The sequence below is a fragment of the Rattus norvegicus genome, chromosome 10, assembly GCF_021556685.1.
Source record: "Rattus norvegicus strain SHRSP/BbbUtx chromosome 10, alternate assembly SHRSP_T2T, whole genome shotgun sequence".
NCBI classification, from domain to species: Eukaryota; Metazoa; Chordata; class Mammalia; order Rodentia; family Muridae; genus Rattus; species Rattus norvegicus.
In genome coordinates, this window is record NC_141543.1 from 19,858,572 (window position 1) to 19,883,864 (window position 25,293).

At 48.7% G+C, this 25,293-nt stretch overlaps 2 protein-coding genes across 7 annotated transcripts; one reads left to right on the top strand and one right to left on the bottom strand.

The window, feature by feature from the left end:
- The first annotated feature begins 43 nt into the window (after window positions 1-43).
- Hagh (hydroxyacyl glutathione hydrolase) lies at window positions 44-24,440 on the top strand. 6 transcript variants are annotated; one of them, XM_087569702.1, is made up of 9 exons: window positions 44-448; window positions 12,789-12,964; window positions 13,627-13,691; window positions 16,331-16,448; window positions 17,130-17,238; window positions 20,750-20,853; window positions 21,150-21,251; window positions 23,717-23,796; window positions 24,188-24,440. In XM_087569702.1, the coding sequence occupies exons 2-9, from the start codon at window positions 12,857-12,859 to the stop codon at window positions 24,285-24,287; spliced, it is 786 nt and encodes a 261-aa protein (XP_087425828.1). In that variant the 5' UTR covers window positions 44-448; window positions 12,789-12,856; the 3' UTR covers window positions 24,288-24,440.
- Window positions 8,443-9,882, bottom strand: Fahd1 (fumarylacetoacetate hydrolase domain containing 1). Its single transcript, NM_001024991.1, is given in 1 exon segment — window positions 8,443-9,882. A coding segment is annotated over 1 exon segment (666 nt). The 5' UTR covers window positions 9,664-9,882; the 3' UTR covers window positions 8,443-8,997.
- Window positions 24,441-25,293: the final 853 nt, after the last annotated feature.

The window sequence follows — 25,293 nt, forward strand, 5'->3', positions numbered from 1 at the left end:
AAGCATTCTCTGTAATGTGGTGGCCCGCATCACTTGACAGGCCACAGTGAAAGGCTCCAATACTGGAGAGAAGGCAAGCCAGTGCAGGAGCTCGCCTGGCTTTGGTGGTGACACTCAGGAGCTGCCTGGCACATGCAAAGGCTTGCTGATGAGAGCTCGGCACTCATGAGTCAGCAGGGAGGGGACCAACTTCAAGAGCTATGGGAGTGATGCCTGAGCCTCAGGAACTTTGATGAGGGAATTTTCTCAAGACATCGGGGTGACGGCTGCTTTTCATCCCACTCCTCGGCTGCAGCACAGGGCGGGCACAGTGCTCAGCTCCACGCGGATCTGAGCTGCTTGTTTCACAGACACCAGCCCCTCTACAGGACCCACCCTCACTCGGCACCAATCGCAAACCTCAGAGCTGATCCATTGTCCTGCAGAGGGCAGGACACAAGACAGAGAAGTGAGTATACTGAACTCTCTTTATGAAGCTGGTGTTGGAAGGGACATGTGTGTTATCCAATGTTTTCTATGGCTTTTCCTATGTGCAGTCATGGAGATTTGCCAGGAGGTCCTTGTATGTCCAGACTGAGCTAGTAAATGAGATAGTGAGGGGTTGATCTAGGCAAGCAAGATAGGACTGAGACAGGGAGGGCTTCCTCCATTCTCCTTGAGGAGGGAGAGGTGGGTCACAGAAACAAGATGGGTCATGGGGGGAGGGGGAGACAAGGAGGGAGAGAGGACGAGTCGGAGCTGCCTGGCTGGGAGAAGAGAACTGAGGGTGTCAGGGCAGGATTAACACTTGCTGTTAGCTGAGAGTGCATACGGGTGCGTTAGCTTTCTGTTGCTGTGATAACATTCACTTAAAGGGAGAGAGATTTAGTCTGGCCTGTGATGCCAGACATCATCCTTCGCCTATCACTTCTACTCGAGGCTGAATATCATGATTGGCAGCACATGGCAGAGCAAAGCTGCTGACCTCAGAAAGCCTGGGAAGCAGAGATCGAGGATAAGGTTCCCAAAATATGTCCCAAGGACCCCTTCCTTCTGCCGGTCCCACCTCCTACTTCCTATTTTTCTCTGTATTCAAAAGGGTTTTCCTGTGTGGCAGGCTGGTCTTGAACTTTATAATCCTTTTGCTTCAGCCTCCTAAGTATGGACATTATAGAGGTCTTCGTATGTACTGAACTTCATTCCTTGGTGTTCCTGTCTTTACCTCCCAGGTGCTAGGATTAGAAAGGTGAATCACCGTGCCCACATATGTCTTCATTTCACATACCTCCCAACAGCCCATTAATGGACTGATCCACGGGTGATGTCATTGCTTCCTTGATCTAGACAGCCAAACATTTTTGATCCAAACCACAATGGTGTGTCCTCACTGGATCCCACTCAGGCACGTCAGGAGCTGCTAGGCCAGGGCAGGTCTGTAAGTACCAGCGTGGTTCCTGTGACAATGGCCTTCAGCTGTGCCAACTGTCTCACCACTGCTTTCTACCACATAGTAGAGACATCCTCCTGGTGGGTACCCTGGCAATGCTGTTCCCTGGCACAGCCAGAGTCTCAGTGTGGCCAGCAGAGGGCTCTAAATTACCTGTCCAAAACCAATGTGACCTGATCTCTCAGGCTTTGCTGGTGGCATAGGAATGGGAAAGGCCCAATGACACCAAATCACAGGTGTGTTTCAAAGTTTGACTTAGCACATTTATGTTAGCCAATTCCTGGAATTGGTTTCTGCCAGGCTTTGGGTTCTTGCTGGGTGATTACACTGCCTTTTCTTTGTAGATTCTGCTGCGGTGGCTTTATTAGTCCCATACACCATGCAAGGCAGAAGCACCACTCATCTATGTGTGCGTGCATTGTCCTGAGGAATCCCGGGTTACATTCACAACCATGGTTTTTATACGCTTTATATTTTCATAGAAAATAATAGACATAGAACACAATAACTATAATCCCATATTTAACACTCTCGTCATGGATTCAAATGTGGGGTTTTTTTTATATTCCGATAGAACATAAATAGCGCCAGGCACACACCTTCAATCCCAGCACTCGGGAGGCAGAGGCAGGTGGATGTCTGTGAGTTTGAGGCCAGCCTGGTCTACAGAGTGAGTTCCAGTACAGCCAAGGTTGCACAGAGAACCCTGACTTGGAACCGCCCACTCATAATCCTAATCATCTTTACATATTCCACTCATTGGCATTAGTCACATTTCTAATGTCGTGTGCTTGTTACCGTTCTAGAATCATTCACCTCCTTGCATGCTGCAGCTTCATGCATTTGACCGTTCACCCTTCTTCCCTCCCTACAGCTCAGGCAACCTCTGCTCTATGTTCATCTTGTGAATTAGGCTCACCCTGCCAACGGGGTTCCACAGCATTTGTCCTCGTGACGTCACTTAGTACGATGATTTCTAAGTTCACCCATGCTGTAATACATGTCATTCTTTTGTATGGCCGAGAAATATTTCTCTTCTTGCGTCTGCTACATTTTACTTATTTGTTCATTTGCGAATGACATCTGAGTTTTACCTTTGGGCTGTTAGGAGCTTTACTGTTCAGACTGTGCAGACAAATAACACTTTTGTATGTCCTTCTTGAATGCCTTCTATTTATCTATTCACATTAAAGTATATCACTTATAAATTATAACTATAAGCATATAATTTTTTGAAGATCTGCCTGTCTGTCTCAGTCCTGACATGGCTTCTGCATTAGAATCATCATAAGTGTGCAATGGTATTAGATTGGTCATACTCACCTGTACTCATAGAAAACAGTACAACCACTAAAATATGAAATATTTGCCAGTATTTAGTGATTTGAGAAGGTATTTGTTGTAAATTACCTGTGTCCAAAATAAAGTATGAGGCAGATTACTGTGTGAGTTATTTGTAAAGTATGTGTGTTTTAATGGAGTGTTGTGGCATAAGCCCTAAATCCCAGTACTTGGGAGGCAGAGGAGAAAGTATTTCTGTGAGTTGTGGCCAGCTTGGTCTCATAGTGAGTTCCAGGACAGCCAAAGCTACATAGAAAAACCTTGACTCAAAACAAAACAAAACAAACAAAATAACAACAAAGGAGCCTTTCTACTTTAAGCTGTTAGGAACAACAATGAAACATGTATACATCTTCTTACTTATCGCCTTGACATACATTCTAGGTAGTAAGTTGCTGCTGTGTGTATGTGTGGGTGTATGCTTATGTATTTCCTTGTTCTCTACATCAAGCTGGCCTCAAATTCACTGGGCACCTTAGGCTGTCCTTGAACTCCGAATCCTCCTGTCTCCATTTTCCATGTACTAGGGCTATAAGCATGCCCCACCATGCCCAGTTCATATATTGCTATATTTTTATATTTTTAATATTTTACTTTATGCGTATGTGTATTTATCTGCATGTATGTCTGTGCACCATGTGCCTCATGCCTGTCGAGGCCAGAAGAGGGCATCAGACTCCCTGGAACTGGAGTTACAGACAGTTGTGGGCTAACATATGGGTGCTGGGAAACTAACCCAGTCTTCTGCAAGAGCAGCCGTGCTATAACTCTGAGCCATCTCCCTAGCCGCATATGTTTCTATATTATTAATATCTAGCAGTACCCGATCTTTCTGATATGACTTAAAGTAGCCTTTTGCTGGTATCATCTGCTGTGCATGAACGGCGTTATTCTGTCCCTTTCCCAGATTAACAATTATCTTTGTGTCCTTATCACCTGTTGTATGAAATTTTCCTAGTATACTATGACTAGTATAGTTACTGTTAAAAATAGAATATAACATTTTGTTGAAAATAATTTTTGATATAATATATTCTGATCATATTTTCCCATCTCCTAAAGCCTCCTAATTCCCCACCTTCTCATTCAGCCAATTCCACTCCTTATTTCTATTTTTCTTTAGAGAATAAATGAGCAAACAAAAATATCAAAAAAGCCAGAATTTTTTTTTTTTTGGTTCCTTTTTTCGGAGCTGGGGACCGAACCCAGGGCCTTGCGCTTCCTAGGCAAGCGCTCTACCACTGAGCTAAATCCCCAACCCAAAAGCCAGAATTTTAAAAGACAGAAAAGGCACAACACACACACACACACACACACACACACACACACACACACACACCATAAAAACACAAAATTGAAAACCATATATACAAGCAAAGACCAGTTAGACAAGAAAGCAAGCAATCAAAGCAAATCTGAGTGGTGATAACACCCGCCTTTAATCCTAGCACTGGGGAGGCAGAGGCAGGCAGATCTCTATGAGTTTGAGGCCAGCCTGGTCTACAGAGTGCTTGGGGCCTACCCTTAAGTGGGGTTAATATACTCAGTGACTCTCCATTGGACGAAATAATTTTTCTTTTGCAAGCAGCTGTCAATTGGAGAGAGGCTCTCAGGTAGGGATGGGAGCCCATGTCCACTTCCCCCCTCAGCACTGGGATGCTGTCCGACTTGAACCTGGAAGGGCCTGAGATGCTGCCTCACTGAGTTTCTACTTGCAGCAGGCCTATTGTTTTTGGAAGATACGGTTTCCTTGGTCTCATCCATCCCCTCTGCTTTTACAGTTTTTCCACCTCCTCTTCTGTAGAGCTCCCTGAGGCCTGAGGTACCCTTATAGTTACATTTTCCTTTCCCTTTAAAACAAGCTAGAGTTTTAGCACATTCAATTGGTGTTTATACTGAAAGCAAATATAAAACCAACCTGATAATATAGTTGCCATAATACAGTTGCAGGATGTAGCAGATAGCTATTTATGCTGTTTGTTTGTTTGTTTGTTTGTTTGTTTGTTTTGGAGCCAGGGTTTCCCTATGTAGCCTAGGTTGTTCTAGAACTAGTTCTGTAGACCAGGCTGGCCTCAAACTCATAGAGATCTGCCTGCCTCTGTCTCCCTAGTGCTAGGATTAAAGGCGCGTGTTATCACTACTCAGCTTTCAGAGAGCTATTTAAACAGAAGCAAACTATCACAGTAGCTATGGTTTTGGCTAGAGTTTGTAGAGTTGGGAAAGGCATTTTGAAACTTTCAAGCCATGTTACACTCACTCCTCAAACATCTATTCGTCCCAGAGAGGAAACAGAGATGACAGACCAAAATAGCGGATATCACCAGAATCTAACTTGATGAGCCAATGAGTTTTATTGAGGTTACTTATAGGAGTATAGGTATGAAATTACTTACTGGAGCAGAAATGAGTCAAACAACTATGTCATCAAAAACCCACCCCAACATAGGTAAAGTTGCATGAAACCTGGAACCTCAGAATTCACTGCAAAACTTGTAGTTTGACTGGTTGGAGACTCTCTTACAGGCAACTCGATTAGTTTGAGTCCCTTCCAGGCATTTCTGCCTGCCTCCTTCAGGACCTTCTCAAGCAACATTGCCCCTTACAGAAAAAAAATCCCTTCAGAGTAGGAACTAATGGAGCCAGAGGGGTCCCTGCCTCTTTTAGGCAGTTCAGCTTATCTGAGACTCTTCTAAGAAGCTCAGCATGTCTATTTCATAGCTGTATTTACTGTTCAGATGAGCTTGGGAAAGGAGGGGCCTCATACATCTAGTCAGTTTTTGGAACTTCTTGAAAGTATTGAGTTGTTTATTTCCTGAGATTTTAACTAGCTTCTCTGAAGGACTAAATATTTCAATTCCCTTTAGCACATCCTTTGTCTTAAGGGATTCTAAACATGGAATGGTTTATCTTGGAGGAAATTGCTACATAGTACTTGTCAAGTATGAATTGAATTTGTATATTCTTTTTCATACACAAGTTAACAAAATGTACCTAAAATTTTAAGTGTAAACCAGCTAATGAATTTCATAGCCCTGTTTTTCCCTTTGAAAATGAATAAATGCTCAATGTTGTGTTTGAAAGCTTGTCCTTTCCCTGGTCTCTAACAGTTTAAGCATAAGAAACAAAACCTGTGGACGATGTTGTCTCCAACTTGGACCACAAGTTTGCAGGACTCTTCTGGCTTCTGTGAGGAGGAGCAGTGAGGCCTGATGAGGCCCTGAAGGAGGCAGAGTTCACCATGACTGCAGACTACCTTAGTGCTCTCTCCAATTAGAGTCATCTACCCCCTGAGTTTCACTCTAGTTCTTTCCCACCTGCTTCGTAGGTGTTGCTCTCTGCCCTTTCTAGTTCCTGATGCTCTGTTTATGTGATTCTGGGATCAAACCCAAGGCAGTCAGAACTATGGGCCTGTGAAATTGGAACTGGCTTATTGCTTACTCTTTATAGATGCCCAGTGTATTAACTATCTTGTCTGTCTGTCTGTCTGTCTGTCTGTCTGTCTGTCTCTGTCTCTATCTGTCTGTCTCTGTCTGTCTATCTCTATCTATCTATCTATCTATCTATCTATCTATCTATCTATCATCTATCTACCTAATTACCTAACTACCACCCACCTATTTGAGGCAGGGTCTCACTAGGTAGCTCTGGCTGGTCTGGAACTCTCTATGTAGACCAGGCTGGCCTTGAACTCACAGATATGTACCTGCTTCTGCCCCCTGAGTGCTGAGATTAAAAGCATGCGGGCCAATGCTTTAAAGCAAAAACAAATAACTGTAACAGGTGTCAAGACACCTTCTGCCTAGACTAGCATTATGAGTTATTTTCATGTGACTAGCAGATGTCATTCTTTGTTTTTGGAGAGTTTATATATTATTGAGTGCTCTGAAACATGCTATATAGACCACACTACCGAGTGCTGGAATTAAAGGTGTACACCACTATGACTGGCCAACAATTTGTTGTTTTAAATTTTCATTTTATGTTTATGGGTGTTTTGCCTGCCTATATGTCTGTGCACCATGTTCATGCAGTGCCCAGGGAGACCACACGGTGTTGAATTCCCTTGGATTGGAGTTAGGCAGTTGTGAGCAGCCTTGGGGTTGCTGGGGTTGAACTTGGATCTTCTGGAAGAGCAGACAGTGCTCTCAACCTCTGGGCCATCTTTCCATATCTGAAAATTACAGTTGTTGAATCTACTGAAGGAAGTTTGACGTCAGCTTTTTCATAGGTTATGTTTGTTTAAAATAATGTGAAGGGATAAGTATCTTCTGGGTGTTGGGTTTGCTGTTATCTTAGCAGCTCAGGAATTGTGAGAACTGGATTGTTTTTGATTCCTGCACCGAAGGATTTGTGTGTGTGATGTTGATGTCAGACGTGTGTGACAAAGCTCATTCTGTTGCTTGGCGGACATTGACCCCTTGGCCACTATACACTGGGCACTAACTTCTGCCCTCAGCTTGCTTAACTGGCCTGCTAACTTGGTAGATATATCTCATCTGAACCTTGTACTTGCTCGCAAGACTAACAGTACATTGCAGTATGAACACACCCTTTGCCTTTGGGAACCCAGCCACAGGAATTAAGAATTAACAGTGTGTTGATTCCACCAGCAAATCCTAATGTCTAAAACCAGAGGGCCAACCTGGAATCTTTCACAATGGATGAAAATCATATTGCAGAGACGCTGACTGATGTGGAAATCCCAAAAGCCAGTATAAGCATCAGGCTGGAAGTGGTCAGCAGCACTCAGGCAAACAAGGAGAGCATCATGAGTTCTAGGCAAGCACAAGCTACATAGTGAGACCCTGCCTTAAAAAAAAAGATGCGGAAGCAAATTCTCTTAAAACAAAATTTATATACAGATTTGGAAGAATCTATACCAAATGTTTGCCTTCAGCTCAATCTGGGTAGATGTTTCTTTCTTACCTACAATTCCTCACTCATCTATAATAAACATTAACTGCTAAGTAATTAAACTACTAAAAGATTAAAAAAAATGGAAAACTTAGGTCAAGTGGTTCATGAGTTCAAGGTCATCCTGAACTACAAGTGAGACTCTTAAAAAATCATATTTATTAAATAGCATTATGGGACCTCATAATAAATAAGCATGGGGCTCACAGAATAAATGCCTAAATTTTCTTATATATCTACTTATTTGCTGTGGTTAAAATGTCAGGTTCTGATCTGAGCTTGTGAAAATTTCAACACAACTTGGCTCTGCCACCATTCTATTCTCTAAGTCTGCATCGTCATCAGAAATAACAATGTCAGAAATAACAATGCCAGTGGCATAGCTTTGCTAAAAAAACACAGAATACACAGAAGTATGGAATGAACTATGGTTGGGATAGATAAATTACTAAAGAGATTTAACATGCCTTCTTAAAGGGACCAGCAGGCTCCTATGTACTCTCAGCAGAAGCCACTGCCTAATTCTAGAAGACTCCACTGGGCCTTGACAGCTGTGCTGTGCACCCTGACAGGCATTTATCAGGAAGGGTGCAAGCATGAACACATGCAGCACCCCCAGGTCTGCCAGTGTCCTCGAGGTGGAAGGATTGGCTCTGTCGTTAATAAGGTAAAGCACAGTGCTCAGGAAGCCAAAGGTCCGGGTCCTAAGTCCCAAAGGAAGAAGTACTCCCCACCCTAGGAAAAAGAAGTACATTTTTAAGTGACACAAGAAATGGTCTTTATTTGGAAAACGATTACAAAATTATCATCCAAACTCAGAAGGCACAGCCAACACATACACACAAAGTAAACAAGGCAGGACTGCAGCAATAGCTCACTTAACAAAATTTTATCTGACTTTGGGTGGAGGAACTTTCCCAAGTAAAAATCAACTGGAGTGCTCTGTACAAAGCTTTCCTAATGTCTAATCTCATTAATGAATTACTTGCCTTTGCAGCTTTTAAGTCTTGAGCTAAGCCTTCAGAATGATTTATTGAAAAGTCTTATTCAGTTCAGTTTTAGAGAAGAAAACTACAACTTCTCAAAGTTTAGTTTAACACGGTCTCCTCTTGGCAAGCATTAGATATCTTTAGCTTGACTGTTCCTATTTCCCCCTCTGTCCCAGCTCTTTTAGATCACGTTATTTATTTTTAAGGATCCATCTTTTTTGACATGTCTAGCAATATAATGACATAATCTTTAGTTTTCATTATGATTGTCATTTACTTCACTTGCTTCTGTCTCCCTTCTCCTTTGGCACTCCTCGTTAAGAACACTTAGTATTTTGACCTTTCCACCTTGAACCTCATACTAACCACCCCGTCTATGCCGGCCTCGATCTCATCATTTTCTTTAACTGCCCCAACTCCCTTTGGAGTCCCGGTCAAGATAAGATCTCCTTCTTCCAAGGTTATTATCTTGGAAACATAGCTGATGATGTAGGGGATGGAAAAGATCATAGATGACGTTTTGCCCTCCTGCCTGAGCTCTCCGTTGACCTTGAGCCACAGTCTTAGGGCATGAGGGTCAGGAATCTTCTCCTTGGGCACGAAGGCGCTGACCGGACAGGATGACGTGAAGCTCTTGGCCAGGGTCCACGGTAGCCCCTTCTTCTTGCACTCGTCCTGCACATCTCTGGCAGTCATATCCAGGCACAGGGCGTAGCCGGCCACGTAGTCCATGGCTGCAGCCTCCGGGACCGCTTCACCACGCCTGCCCAGAAGCACTCCCAACTCCACCTCGTGGTGGAGGTTCCGGCAGTAAGCGGGCATTAGCACCGGTGAGCCCTCCGGAGCGTACGCGGTGGACGGCTTCAGGAAAAGCACAGGCTCGCTCAGCACGGTGCTGCGCATCTCCTTGACGTGGTCTGCGTAGTTCCTCCCCACGCAAACGATATTCTTGCCCCACTCCCAGAAGCGAGACAGCGGCTTGGTGGAAGCCATGGTCTAACCTTGGGTCACGTGACAACCGACTCCTCTGCACTACGGCGGCCTCCAGAGGACTCGCTGCCTTCGGACGCTGTCCAGACCGCAGTGGCCCCGCCCTTCCTTGCGCAGCAGCGGGACGCTGAGGTCAGCGAAAGGTCTTGGCGCGCGGGCGACTGCCCCAGAGAGACCAGGAGGCACACGCTTAGCCTCCCACCTCCTCCTCCACCTACTTCCAGACCCGGTCTCCCAGCCAAGGCTTCCAGGGCAGGTAGGGAACATTTTGGGCAGGAGTTACTGATTGGCTAGGGGCGGCGCGGCGATGCGAGACAGGCACTGGTTGGCTGTGAGCTCTATGGGCGGACACTACTGGATTGAGGGCGCGGCGTTTTAGTAAAGACCAGGAGCTGATTGGTTGGGAGCAGTACGAGGAAGACACTGATTGGTTGCAGTCGCCAACGCCAGTGTTGATGCCCACGACGCTGGTGTTGCGGACTCCGCGACCCGGCTGTGCACCCCGTGGGTCATGGTGCTGGGTCGCGGGTCGCTGTGCCTCCGGAGCCTGTCAGTGCTGGGAGCCGCCTGCGCGCGCCGCGGTCTGGGTAAGTGTGTCTAGGCACTGACGCGGCGCGGCCGGGTGCCGGAGGCCGGACGTCGGTTGGGCGAGCCCTCGCTGTCTTCAGGCGCAGGTGCTGAGCGCCGCCGGGCGGGCGAGAAGCGGGGCCGGGCGTGTTGAGGGCCTTGGAATAGGCATCTGGCGCTGGCGGGGTTCGTGGCCCGGGATCGAGGCAGAGGGCTGGCATCCGCTCTCTCCCTGCGGGAGTCGGACTCCAGTTCTGGGGTCGCGACTTTAGTTTCTAAGTCAGTTTTTCCTCTCCTCTAACTGATGTGGCGGCAGTGCGTTGCCAGAGCCCCGGAGCTGGCCAGCCTGAGTTCAGCTAGCCGGGAACTTTGGAACAATCGTGATTGAAAGTATGTGGACCATCTTTACTAAGAAGCCCGCTCGTTGAGAACCCCAGAAGTATGGGTCTCTTCATTTAAGGGATGCCTCTTAGTGTCGCTGCTGAAGGCTGTTTAAGAGCTAGACGAGGGTACAGTTACTACTGAGCAGCCATTCATGGGAGTCTGAAGCTCAGCATTTGGTGCCGCTGGAGCCCACCGGGTGAGAAGAGGAAACTCTCTGAAACGTCTTTTGACGTTTGAGCAAAATAAAACATGTCTGTGGATTTGGCCTTGAGCATAGGGTGCAGGTCTGTGACCTCAATTCAAGCAGAATGTCCCTAGTTGCAAACTAAGGAGCTGGGAGTGATGAATTCCTTCCATAGGGGTGATCACCTCTTCTCCAGAGCAGTCAGGCTCTCTTCGGACCTAGAGTGGGTTGAGCACTAGTAATAACATGATCTTTATCCATGTACTGTTTGCTGTGTTTTGCCAGGAAATACATATTCACCTGTTTTCAACCTCCGCCTGTCCATTGGCTTGGATAGTGCTAGGGCTTAGAGGAATTCAGATATTACAGAAACCCGATCTTACAGAAATGCTTGTTTTGCTGAACACAAGAATGGTCTGGGAAATGCCCAGCTGTTGTGCCAAAAAGGAGAAATGGGGGTCAGGGTTGCGACTCAGTGACAGAGCACTTCCCTAGAATGCTTAAAGCCTGGGGTTTTCACTCGAGGCACCACAAAATCAGACAAAAGAACAGTTTGGTTAGTTTTGCTGGCCTTGGTCATTAGAGTTGATAGTTTTATGTGCCGCAGGGTCAAAGCTGTTGTTTTCTGAATTCCTTTTAAGAGAAACAGAGTCAGAGTCATTGTCTTCTACCACCTTGTGTGGTCTCCCCCTCTTTTTTTTTTTTCTTCTTTTCTTTTTTTTTTCGGAGCTGGGGACCGAACCAGGGCCTTGTGCTTGCTAGGCAAGCGCTCTACCACTGAGCTAAATCCCTAACCCTGGTCTCCCCCCTCTTTAATAAAGCTGCGGCAGAACGGGTTTTTGGAGGCCACATATGCTTTTCGGTTGAATGAAGAGTTTACTGCTGAAATGTTCTGGCATCTGTCCATTGGGTGGAGTATAGTTTTGTCCCACAGTCACTTGCTGCCTCCTTGGCCCACCCCAGGGCAGTCCTCGCATGAGTTCTGAGTTCTTCAGCTTGAGTCCCAAACAGCAGTTTCTTCTATGCTGTCATTCTGAGAAAATACCGTTTGCTCCTCTGGCTGAAGGCTTGAGAAGGGCTGTAAGCTTAGAGGCTTGAACTCTGTTGGTGCAGAGGCCATGACTGGAGAGGAAGCAGCCACGCTCTGCTGTCTTTAGGCTTGAGTCACACTGCAGGCAGGGAGCACAGCCTGTAAGAATTCTTGAGAGGAAATATACCAAGATCCCAAGTCTAGGCTGAGGCGTAGATCATTTGTGTCAAATGTTGGAGTCCATGCGGTTCTGTTCCTTCCACTGCAGATATAATATATATAAATATAAATATATATATATAAATATATATAATATATAATATATATAAAGAGGCTGAGACAGAGGATTGCTGAATTTAAGGCCAGCCTGGGCTACATGGTCAATTTTGGTCTAGAAAGGGATATAGAGCAAGATCTATTTAAAAAAAAAACTAATTAGTGGAGAGATGGCTTAGTGGTTAAGAACACTGACTCCGGGGTTGGGGATTTAGCTCAGTGGTAGAGCGCTTGCCTAGGAAGCACAAGGCCCTGGGTTCGGTCCCCAGCTCCGGAAAAAAAGAACCAAAAAAAAAAAAAAAAAAAAAGAACACTGACTGCTCTTCCAAAGGTCCTGAGTTCAATTCCCAGCAACCACATGGTGGCTCACAACCATCTGTAATGGGATCCGATGCCCTCTTCTGGTGTGTCTGAAGACAGCAACAATGTACTTATATACATAAAAGAAATAAATCTAAAAAAAAAAATCAATCAATCAGACAAACCCCAAACCTAAAATGTACCTCTCCCCTCACTACCCAAAAAAACCCCCAAAATAACAATTCTGTACCTGAGACTGGGTGACTTACTTGGTCTTTGCTTTCCTGAAGGATGGAGAAAGGCAGCTGTTGAGCCATGGGGTGCAAGGGGCGTGGCCACTCTGAAGTCTTGAAGGTGGCCTGAGGTTCCTCATTTGTGTCTCCTCAGGTCAGGCTCTGCTGGGACTCTCTCTCTGTCACACAGACTTCAGGAAGAATCTGACCGTGCAGCAAGACATGATGAAGATCGAACTACTGCCTGCCCTGACTGACAACTACATGTACCTGATCATTGATGAGGACACCCAGGAGGCCGCCGTTGTGGACCCAGTGCAGCCACAGAAGGTGTGTGTGCCTCTTTCTGGCTACCTGCACCCTGCCACCCAATATCCAGTTCTCATCCACATAGGTTACAACCACAGAACCTTTATGGCCTTGTAGAAGCTAGGTGGGAATTAGTTCATTCAGTTGTCAGCTGGCTGTGGTGGTGCACACCTTTAATCCCAGGAGGCAGAGGCAGGCAGATCTCTGAGTTCTGGCCAGCCTGGTCTACAGAGCAAGTTCCAGGTCAGCCAAGGCTACACAGAAAAATCCTGTCTCAAAAAAAAAAAAAAAAAAAGGCAAAAAAGCAAAACAACAAGAAAAAACAAAGTTGTCTAGTCACTGGTAAATGGGGTGATAAGAAGGGCACAGGAGAACTCGGGCTGTTTTGGCAAGCCTGATACACATTTTTAAACCCGTGTGCCCTGACGTATGTGAGTCCTTCCTTCTGCCTCATCTTCCATGCATCTGCCCCGGGAGCTGACCTGTGGGTGACCTCAGTCAGAGTCAGCTAGGGTAGGTTATGGACGATATGAGTTGATGGAAAAAGGGAAAACTTTACTGCCTGTTGTCTGGAGTGTGGTAGTCAGCAGAGGTGGGAAGAGGGCTGGGCACCCACTCTGCAGGCAGGCGAGCCAGGCCCAGAAGCGTGACCAGCCTTCATTCTGCCTTCCCTGTGGCTGTAGGTTATAGAAACTGTGAAAAAGCACCGTGTGAAGCTGACCACAGTGCTCACCACTCACCACCACTGGTAAGTGCTCAGCCTGCGAGGTACCTGCGGGTGGGGCCTGTCATTCACCTGGGAAATCACTGTACTTAGACAGGGCAGACCCTCGAGCAGGCAGGATTCAGAGAACGCGCCAAAACTCCTGCCTGTGTCTTGTCTTTTGGCTATTTTGTGGGTTCTTCTTGCTACCACCCTTCACTCCTTTCCTTCCACCCTTTCAGCTCCCTGACACTAGTAGCACCAAATAGGAGAGAGAGAAGAGATAGAAGGGCAAAGGGGTGGCACTGTTGTTAGATTACTTCCTGCTGATGAGGGGCATCCAGTTCCTTGGGGCAAGTTTGATCTCTTAGCCTACAGAATATATAATTTCTCCTTCCTGTTCGTTCATCCTTGTGCATGACTAACAAACCATGACCAACAGCAACCAACCAACAACCTACCCAGAGCAACCCCCCTCTCGGCCCCTAACGTTTCTGTCCTCTCCGAAAAGTCCCCAGAATTCCAAACATCACACACTCACAGAAACTGTCTATAGCTGGCAAAGTCACACCTCTGCTAGAGCACAAGGCACATCATAGTCACCTGCTGTGGACAGCCCTGTACCAGACTCCTGGGATAAAGACAAAAGCACATTCTTATAATATGTCTGTGTTTTTCAAAAGAAACCAAAAATTTCACTACTCCTGCCTTCTTTCTCTTGGGCCAATGACCTCTGGGTTCCACCAATGTGGCAACTTCCAGGTAAGGTCCTTGTGATGTGTGAAGAGGAGCAGAGGGTATGGCCAGCACCCTCAGATACAAGTGTCTATGGCTGTCTCTATAAAGCTAGGCTTCTCTGGTCACAGGAGACTCCCAGAGGCCGCCTTCGCATATGTTAGGCTCATAAAAAGTGAAGAGAGGGAGTACCAGAAGTGGGGACAGCGATTGGGATGTAAAGTGAATGAATGAATGAATGAATAAAAAACATGATATTAGCATCTCTTCATGTCAGAGAAAAAAAAAAAAGAGTAGGTGGGCATCAGTATTTTCTTAACAAGTAAAACCAAAACCCAGCGAAATGGGGAGACAGAGGCAAGCGGAGCTCTGAAGACTGACTGTAGTCATTGTATAGACTGTAATCTTGTCATATAGTGAGCTCCAGACTGAGAAGTGTGGTGGATTGGCTTCTGTTCTTGGCTTGGTTTTGGTGTTTTGAGATGGGATTCCATTATGACACAGGCTGGCCTTGAACTTGCAGCTTTGAGGTAGTGTTGCTCGAAACCTTATTTCTGGCTTTTCTTCTTTTCTTGGTTTTTGTCTGTTCATTTGTTTGTTTGTTTTTGTTTTTGAACCAGGGTCGCTGGCTGGCCTAGAACCTGCTTTTTAGATCTTTTGAGGGTCTGCAAAGGTAGAAGAGGCATCTGCCTGGTGCTTGTTTTCTTTTCTGAATGACACCATGGAGAAAGCCAGAGCCTTTCTCTTTGGTGCTGCCCCAGGAACTCCTAGTGATTTCTATGATGTAGGCGAAGCTTGACTTGTGCCTCTTTGTCACTCTGTCTTTGTCGCTGCTTTGTCTCATGGCCAAGCCTCTGAGGGCCGAGGCTCCTGGGAACAGGGAGTTTAGCCTTAGTCTTTGCCTGTGCTACTCAGCATGGCTGCTCTGTTTTTCAGGCTCCTTCCCCTGGGCTCCCTGTTGCTGATGCTCCCACCTTTGGGGATCTGGTGGGAGCTGCCTCGCAGCCATCAAACCCTCCCCACACTCTGCATTCTCTCTTCCACCTCAGTAACTATTACTTCTGGTGCCTCTTTCTGATAATGTGGAGGATTCTGGATTTTTCTATCACCTTCTCTCATTTATGTCCCCATCAAGCCCAAGGCTGGGCCTCAGGTTTGGCCTGTGGCTCACATGACTGTCAAGTTGTGTTATTGCTTATTGATAGTGACATTTTTAGGTGATGAGGCCATGGTGCATCCTGGCGCGTGTGGCCTCTGCCCTGGAGGCAGTGGAGCAGAGGGCTGGGCCGCGTGTTCCTTCCTGTTACCGAGAGGCCTGCTGCTTCATGGGTTGCTTAAGTATGGAGTAACGTAGCCAAGGGCTGACAGGACATAGGTGTTTCCATTCCTCATCTTGGAGCTGAAGATGATTTGCAGTGTGGGTGGGATATTCCTAGCTGTGCCCGTGATCACAGCCCTGCTCCCTGCTGCTGTCTTTTGTAAAGGACCCTGGGGTGGCCCAGGAGGGGCCTCCACCCTGGCTGTCCTGAGCACTACATGCACACACATCTCCCCCAGGTGGGCGGTGGCGTGCTTCTAGAAGTTCCCAGCATAGCCTTTGCCAAGCGTTGGCCCAAACTGGGTTGTACATTAGGATTACCTGAGGGAACTCCACACCCCACATCCCCACCCTGGTTCCCAACCCTTCAGAGGCTTCTGTGCAACTGGGAGCTCTCCTGGTGATTTCCTGCACCCCACATCATGTGAAACCAGGCCTGGGACTCTCTGGCTCTGTGAAAGTTGTTTTCAGTGCTGCCAAATGGCAGGTAAAAAGTGGTTCCTGGCTGCTGCCTGTTTCTCCTGGAAGATGTAGAGACAGAGTGAAAAGTGCATTTGGTTGAGGGTTGAAGGCAAGCGAGTGGCCCGTTTCACTTCAGCAGCTCACCCCAGGCCTCCTGTTTGACTTCTAGGGACCACGCTGGTGGGAACGAGAAGTTGGTGAAGCTGGAACCTGGGCTGAAGGTTTATGGAGGTGATGACCGCATTGGGGCCTTGACCCACAAGGTCACACACCTTTCCACACTGCAGGTATGTATCAAGCCATCGGGAGAGCGCTAGAGACATCCTGGCAGGATGCGGGGGTCCCCAGACATCATTTGGAGAGCAGCTGGCTGGCAAGGGCCTGCTTCATCATCGCTTGACCGGCCCTCTGTTTGAGCATAGTGAGAAGTCAGCTGCAGTGTGTGGCTGGAACTGGGGGAGGGCACAGAGTGGCCCAGAGACCTTACAGAGGCCCTCTGGATCTTTGCGATTCCTTGGATATGGTGGAGGAGCATATTCCTTTCTGAGTCTCTTTGTGTTGGGTGTTTGCGTTGCCGGGTCAGCTTTAGGTTTGAACCCTTAAAGAGCAGGGAGTGGGGTGGGTCAGAAGAGAAGTATCCTTTGTGGGGAAATGCCTGGTTTTGATTTGATTCAGTTATGGAGGCAGAAACAAAATAGGCGGGTTTGGTTTTATCCTTGAGCACACACCCCTGAGCATGTACCTGCCGGGCTGAGGTAGCAGAGATCCTTGGCCCATCCTTGTCTGTGTCCACTGGCTGGCTACAGGCCTGGGCTGCTCTGCCGGTGTCTAGAATGCAGACAGATCCTGGGCTGAGCATATCCAGGTGGTCAGGAAGGGGCAGGTCATCAGGAGCCAGCAATGATGTCACTGGCAATGGTCTAAAAAGGTTCCTGGTGGCCGAGCTCACCCCGGGACTTCTATTTCAGGTGGGGTCTCTCAGTGTCAAATGTCTGTCAACACCCTGCCATACTTCAGGGCACATCTGTTACTTTGTGAGCAAGCCTGGTAGCTCAGAGCCTTCTGCTGTGTTCACAGGTGAGTGGGGAGGCTGGGAGCTCTCTGTGAAGACTCCTTGGCGTTGGTTATGTGAGGAAAACCCCTGTGTAGAGAAGCAGGGTATTCCCTGTCTGACTTAGCAGGAGCCACATCTTCTCCAGCCCCACGTCCCACATGAGGAAGCCACAGCCACCACGATGGAGCCTGGGGTTTGCTTCAAACCAGAGTGCAAAGGAACTCTCCAAGTTGAGTGTAGGGTGCTGCTGTGTACCTGGCTGCTGCAGCAGGAGTCTGAGGGGGACAGCTCTGTTTGTGGTGTTCACCCCTCTATGCAAACTCAACCCTTACCCTCTAGCAGCCAACAGATAGGCATGAGTTGGAGGGGTTCTGAGGAAGACCCCAGGGGTTCCAAGATGTCTTCCTGAAGCCTTGCAGAGAGTCCTGTGGTCTGGGCTAGGCCAGCACAGGGTAGTACCCCCACCCTAGCTTGGGTGACATGAACCCAGTGACCCTGAAGAACCAGAAGCCTGACTTTGCAGTGAGAGGTTCATGAGCCTAAGTCAGACCCTGGAGCAATGTGTGCAGTTCACACTTAGTACAGCAAGCTTTGTCCAGAAATCAGAGGAATGTTCCATATTTGAAGAAAAAAGGAGTCAGTGCTGGTGCTGATTGGGAGCCTGTGAGGTGAAACAACCTCGAGACAACAGCGCTGAACAGCTTGGGCCTCCTGAGGGCGGGGAGTAGGGACCAGTGTGGGCAGGGGACCGCGTGGGGTGGGAGCAGGGGGCCAGTGTGGGCAGGGCTCTGGGGACTAGGGCCTGGGGCCTGGCTCCTACTGTTGTGATACATTGCATGATGACGCAGTTCCATCCCGTGGCAGCCACTGGGTTGCAGAGCCTGGCTGGAGAACATGCCCGCCTGTCCTTAATGAGGTCGCAGCAGGCCTTTTAGGCAGGAGAAGTTGGGTGGGGACTTAGATTCCCTTGGGAAACATGGAATTGCCCAGGAACCCCAACCTGTTTTAAACACGGTACAGAATGCCAAGGTTTTTGTGTTCGATTTTGGTTTTAGACAGGGTCTGTGTAGCCCAGGCTGTCCTGGAACTCGTTGCCATCCTCCTGCTTTAGCTTCCTGGGTTGTGGGGATTACATTGGGAGCCAGCATACGTGGCCTGATTTTCCTGTCTCTATCATGGCATTCGGTGGTTCATGTTCAGGCCCTGGGTTCACCTCCACCCTGCGTAGCACTGGTTCTCAACCTTCCTAATGCTGTAACCCTTTCATACTGTGGTGACCACCCAACCATAAAATTATTTTCATTGCTACTTCATAACTGTAATTTGAAGCTCTTATGAGTCTCAGCATAAATATCTAATATGCAGGATATATGATATGTGACCCACATGACCCTGGGGTCACGATCCACAGGTGGAGAACTGCTCTATAAAGTAGAGAGCTATAGCTCTCTATGGCGCCTCTGTGTGCTCATGCTCGGTTGTGATTGGTGGCTTTGGTTGGGGTTTTCTGAACTGCAGTACTGCTGTGGTAAAATGTGATCATCATATGGTCCTCAGCTTGTGACCATCACGGTTAATTGAGGTGTAGACTCAGCGGGCCCACTCCTGCTGGCAAGGCTGTGTGCAACAGCCTCTGTGTCAGTGTCTGTAAGAGCAGATGGCAGCGCCTCCCTTTCGGGGTATCCTGGGCTGATAATGGGACATCAGGACATGCCAGCCTTGGGAGAAGGGGTGTGTGTGTGTGTGTGTGTGTGTGTGTGGTGTGTGGTGTGTGTATGTGATATGTGATGTGTATGTGTGTGTAGTATGTGGTGTGTGTGTAGTATGTGGTGTGTGTGTAGTATGTGGTGTGTGTGTAGTATGTGGTGTGTGTGTTGGCTGTCATTCCCCAGGTACACTTGTATTGGTTAATTTTTTGTCAATTTGACACAAATTATAGTCTTCTGGGAAGAAAAAAAGCCTCAATTGAGAAAAAACGCCTCCATTAGATCGGCAAGTCAGTGGGGAATTTCCTTGATTAACAATTGTGGGTGGGTCCAGGCAGACATGGTGTCCTGGCTTCTCTGAGAAAGCAAGCCAGTGAGCAGTTGTCCTTCATGGTCTCCGCTTCACTTCCTGCTTCCAGGGTCCTGCCCTGACTTCCCTTCCCGGGAGCTGTCAGATGGAGTTAATCCTGCCCTTTCTGAGTTAAAGTCCACATCAACAGAGAAGAACCCAGGACAACACTGCCTACTTTGTCGTGGCCTGGGATGGGGGTGGATTTCTCTTAGCAGCCCAGAGCCTTTCCAGGCAGGGTGAGCCAACCAGCATGCCTGGGTTCTTACATGAAGCTGGGCATGAGGCTCCGTTCCTGATGCCTGCAAGGCAAGCATTTTCCAGCAAACCAATCTCCTCATCCCCGTTCTACATTGACAGTGATGGAGGCCAAGGCCCATGTATTAGGCAGGTGTGGTATCACTTAGCTGAGCTTAGAGCTGGATCTCTCATGACTCTCCTCTGACAGAAGGTGCTGGGTACCATGGTGGGTGCTACAGGATGTAGGCCCCATGATGTCCTGCACCTTCCATGACTGTTGGTGGCAGCACCTGGCCTGCCTGCGATGAGGGTTTCAGCATAGCGAGGTTTGCTGGGCAAGCTTTGGCATCAGCAGTGAGAGCCGGAGATGAGATATGTACTGTTAGTAGCCCAGGACATCGAGCAGCTCCCACTCCAGATGACTTGAGGGGTACAGGAGTGGGGAGTGGAGGTGGGGATAGCCAACACAAGGGTGTGGTGGGAGGGAGGACCAGGCATCTTGTGCAGCTGTGATGTTGGATAAAGCCTGCCTAGGCAGAGATAGGCAGACTGGGCACAACAGGGGACAGTACAGGGGACAGGCTGGCAGAAAGTGTTTAGGAGGGTAAGTTAGGGCTTCGGGTTTGGAATCCCTCCTTGTGGCTGTCAGATGGAGGCCCAGGAGTAGTGAGGTGCCCGGGAAGGGCAGTCAAGGTGAACCACGGCACCGTGAGAGCCCTGAGCTGGGCTGGCTACAGTGGACAACCCAGTGGTGTGTAGGGAACAGAAGCAGCCAGCTTGTCCTACGATGCCGGGGTGAGCCCCAGAGCAGTGCTAGTCTGGGGGTCGGGAAAGGAATGCCTCAGATACTCTCAGCAAAAGGAGGAAGAGGGTTAAACATGGATGCCAGGAGAAGGGGGGCATCCAACCTAGGAAGGGCCCAGGGAGGGCTGCTGAGAGGTGGGACATGGACTGGGTTTGTGGTGATTTCAGCTATGGTGGGACTGAGGCACTGAGGGTGGGTCAGGGTACCCTGGGTTTCAGGCCCAAACAGTGGGTTAGTGGCTATGGTTGAAACTGACAGGATGGGGCTCTGTGGACAGCCTTGTGCCATTTTGGGTAAAGATGCCTTTTGGTGTATGGGTGCAGGGTGGGGGTGGGTTATGTTCTGGTGTCTGTCCATAAGTTTGGGGCTTAGCTCCAAGTGCAGAAGGCCGGTGTGTGAGCTGACCCTGAGACACTGTCGCTGTGCCTTTTCAGGTGACACATTGTTTGTTGCTGGCTGTGGGAAGTTCTATGAGGGAACCGCAGACGAGATGTACAAGGCGCTGCTTGAAGTCTTAGGCCGGCTTCCTCCAGACACAGTAGGCAGTGCCTCCTTTCCCAAAGGCCCCGCATGCCCCAGGAGCAGAGCTGCTGCCTGCTGGACCCACTTTCAGGCCCAAGAACTGTCCCTGCTTTCCCGGCTGGGCTGTGTGCGGTGGAGCCCCTGGCCAGCCTCAGCTCCAAGCTGAGGGGAGAAGCGGGCAGAGCCACAGCCTTACAGACTTTTATTAGTATTTATTCTGTGTGGCCTCGTAGTGTCCTCTAGTGCACACACTATGTGGGCTGCCAAGTCAGGCTAAGACATGACATGGCCCTGTGTTGGCTTTTTCTTCAGAAAGTCTACTGTGGCCATGAATACACCGTAAACAACCTTAAGTTTGCGCGCCATGTGGAGCCCGGCAATACCGCCGTTCAAGAGAAACTGGCCTGGGCCAAGGTGAGTAGGTGAAATCCCAGAGCATGGCTTAGGGTCCTGTCATGGCACAGACCTTTCCAAGGGCCGGGATGTGGACACACAGCATGGCCTGGACAGCAGGTGGAAGCAGGTGTCACAGCTCAGTGCTGGTCACTGCAGTAAAATCTAACTGGAGAGCACAGTGCAGGCCTAAGACTCTGCATCTTAGCACAAGAGGCCCAGGCTTCAGGGTCCAGCCCTGTTCCACACATACTGAGCCGTGAGTCAGCCAGACCCCAGGTGAAGAACCTGCTTCCGCTGTCGGATCCTCATCTGAGGAGTTTACCTCCGAGATAGCACCAGTGAGCCCAAGGCAGTGGCTGAGAGCGCTGTGTGAAACCAGGCCCTGCCTTCTGGTCATTCCCTGTAGACGTTGTTGGTGAGCTGTGCACACCTGGGGGGTGCAGCGTCCGTCTGCCGAGCTCAAGAAGGGCTCTCCCTTGTACGAGTCCGCTGTGCCACTGTTTAAAATGAACACTCTGTCCAGCAGCTTTCCACACAGGGAAGGGGTCACAAGGTACCCCTAGAAAGTTCGGCTTACCTGCAATCCCAGCCCTGGGAGACTGTGTGTGCAAGAGAGTCAGGAGTTCCAGACTAGTCTCAGCTACTTTGTGTGTTCTTAGCTAGCCTGGGCTACATGCTATCTCAGAACAGCAAAGAATTCAAATACTGAGTCAGGTGCAGGCAGTGGCCCATATCTAATCTACTTAAGAGACCGAAGGAGTCAATGCTGCAAGTTCAAGGCCCACCTGAGCAGTGCATCAAAGCCATCACCTCAGAAAAATAAACCCCCAATTAGTTAATCATATCATGCCTGATTTATCCTAAGAGTATACATTCAATATTCTCATAAAGCCCACACTGTGTGCACACTGTCCACACTGTGATACCATTCTGCAACTTACTTTGTTTCCTTATTTCCCTTGGTGCTGGGGACCAAACCCAGGGCCTCACAATGCCAGACAAGCAACTTTGAGGGTAACTTACACGCATGCGAGTGTCTTGAATGAAACCTGTAGTTAGTTGAACTTTTGACAGTGCACACCCACATATCCCTGCATACTCGAGCTGGCAGCACTGCTGGATCCCTCTGGAAGGCACTTTTAAAAAGATTTATTTAGATTTTTCATATATGAATGTTTTGCCTGCATGTACCTATGTGTATCACATGCATGACTGGTGCCCATGGAGGCCAGAAGAGGGCGTCAGAGCCCCTGAGATTGGAGTTAAAGGTACTTGAGGGTTCCCATGCGGGTGCTGGGAACTGAACCTGGATCCTTTGCAAGAGCAGCTGGTGCTCCTAACCACTGAGCCACCTCTCCAACCCCTCCCCAACAAGTCATCCTTGACTCACAGCACCCTTCGTCGGCAGGTGCCCTGTTTTCTAGCACTCGGCTGCCCTTCTAGATGGTTCTATAACAGAACCGTAGGCTCTTCCTCACTTCTCCAGTTCCCACTCACCCTGTGTCACATGACTCACTCCAGGAGTTCATCTGTCAGCTGTGGGGGAACCCTCTGTGTGCTTCTGAGTCATGAGTAAAAGGGCTGTGCATGCTGTGTACATCTTTTTGTTCATGCCTTTTGTTTGTTTGTTTCTGCTCATAGTTGTTTAAAATTGGACTTGCTGAACCTTATTAGCCAAATGTATGTTTAACTCTAGAACTGATTTTCAAAACTGGAAAATCAATCCTGCTGTTTAATATTTCCCTCTGGACGCCTGTAGTTCCTGATGCTTTGCATGTTAACGAGTATTGGTGTTTCCAGCCTTTTTTATAACCCTTGGCTTTATGTGTCCTAGCGTTGAGGGAGGTTCGTGTGGGTGGCTGCAGCTCCTGTCCCAGCTCTGTCCCTGAGGCCTCCACATTACCCAACAATAGTCGGACAAGGGCTTCAGACTCCTGCACTTATGAACGCCTCAACTTTGGTTTAGCTCTGTTAGCGTCATCTCTGCCACGGTCTGTGACACTCAGGAGCAAGGCTGTCCATGTGAGGTAGTCAGTGCCCTCCAGCACTTCACTGCTTGGCCACTCCCCTGGTACTTCCTGGGAGCTCCTGGCGTGGGGAGTCAGCCCCTCTCATCCTGTGCTGGGAGCCCAAGTCACTGCTTCCCCCCATGCTGCTTTTGTTGTTGGGGGGCTTGCTAGCTTTGCTTTTGTTTTTGTTGTGTGGAACATAAAACTCACAGTAATGAAGACAGACTCACCTACCCGGCAGAGGCAGCATAGAGACAGGGCTGGCACAGTAATGCAGCAGTTGACCCTTGGGGACACCAAGACCACTGCTAGCCCCTCCCATGAGCCCGGCCTTACTCAAAGCATCCAGAACCCCACTTGTCTGCCCTGTCTGCTCTTGCTGTGCCACCTAGGATAGACTTGAATTTTTAGCTCACTAAGATATTTGAAAGATGGGAGCCATTGGTCCCTATGTGACAGTGGTATCTTTTACAGGAGAAGAATGCCATCGGGGAGCCCACGGTGCCATCCACCCTGGCAGAGGAGTTCACTTACAACCCCTTCATGAGAGTGAAGTAAGTTGGTGGGGGGGCCCTCTCTCAGCTGCACCCTCCTGTGGGAGCTCATGGTTTATGACACGAGATGAACCAGGGCTGAGCCCATCTTGAAATGAGCAGGCCTGACCCTCACGCCCCAGCTTTCCTAATTGTGCCCAAGAGGCAAGCTGTGTCCCAGAAATGTGAGGTGGTTTCCTTGGCATCTTGCAAGGATGTGAGGACCAGGACCCACCGGGGAGTGACTTCATGGGGCTTCTTTAGGGTCCTTGAAGCTCTTGGGCCTCTGGGCTGGGTAGGCAGTGGTGGCTCCCACCTGTGTACCTGGGGCAGCTGCTAAACTTGCTTAGTCCTAGCAGTTTTCTGCATAAGGGTGTCCCAGGCTCTTGGCTATGGTCTCTTGCCTCCACAGGGAGAAGACCGTGCAGCAGCACGCTGGAGAGACCGACCCTGTGACCACCATGAGGGCCATCCGCAGGGAGAAAGACCAGTTTAAGGTGCCTCGGGACTGAGGAACACGGGGACAGGGACTTTTAACTGACTGTCCTGCTGCTAAAGCAGGACCTAGTCTAATTTTAAGTTAATTCAAAGCCCTTAGCTTGTGTTGTCAAATGTTCTAATGCATATTTATAAGAGAAAAAGGTTTAAAGTATTTATTCCCATAACCTCTGCCTATGGACTCTGTATTGCCTCTGTCTCTACAGATCTGTAACCTCAGGGTCCTATGGTCCCATGACATCCAGTTGGTTCCAGTTTGTTTGAGTGGTGCTTGCTCTGGGAGGGGCTGAGTCTGGGTAGGCCCCTTGGCATCCTAGCTCTTCGGAAAGGAGATGGCTGGCACCTTTCTGGGCTCTTCTTCCCTTTTCAACGAGCCTCATGGGTGACAACCACTTCCAGGAATTAGTACCTGTGTGTGTCTGTGTTAGCATTTTCACAAGATTGCTTCTGTGCCAGTGTGAGTGGACTCAAGTCCTTGAGAACAGGTTGTGTCATGGCCTTTTCACACCCATACCGTAATTCCTGTGGAAGTGCGTCTTTTGTTCCTGGACTCTGGTGGCTTGCTCGAGGTGACCGTCTTCTGGTCATGCTCTGACTGCGAGCTGGCCTGTCCTCTGCCAGTTACTTGAACTTTATAAGTATTCATTGCCAGGGACACACAGTGGTCCAGGTGCTCCTGCAGTCCTGAGCACCCCGCCAGCCATTCACCTCAGAATGGGGAACTCTGGGATTGGATTTGGGGGTGCAGCTCAAGCCAGGGAGACACAGATGCAGTGTGGCACCCACCGTTCACCAGGCATGCTGTCTGTCTTCCTTCTCATCGCTGCCCTGCGTCCTGATGGCTGCAGCCTGGGCAGTGAGATCCCAAGGTTTAGGACACAACTTGCCCTCACCTCGCCCCCAGTCACACATGTAGAGCTCAAACCACCTTTACTTCCGACCAACTGGCTATGGACTCAAGGTTTTTCCTCCCCCAACCATTAGCTTTACAGGACACCGAGTGTTTAGGAGAACTTTAGT

Coding starts and splice junctions, on each gene's coding strand:
- Hagh (NM_033349.3), top strand. CDS start 10,172: ATGGTGCTGGGTCGCGGGTCGCTGTGCCTCCGGAGCCTGTCAGTGCTG. Junction 12,965..13,626: donor ACCCAGTGCAGCCACAGAAG/GTGTGTGTGCCT, acceptor CTGTGGCTGTAG/GTTATAGAAACTGTGAAAAA. Junction 21,252..23,716: donor AGAAACTGGCCTGGGCCAAG/GTGAGTAGGTGA, acceptor TATCTTTTACAG/GAGAAGAATGCCATCGGGGA.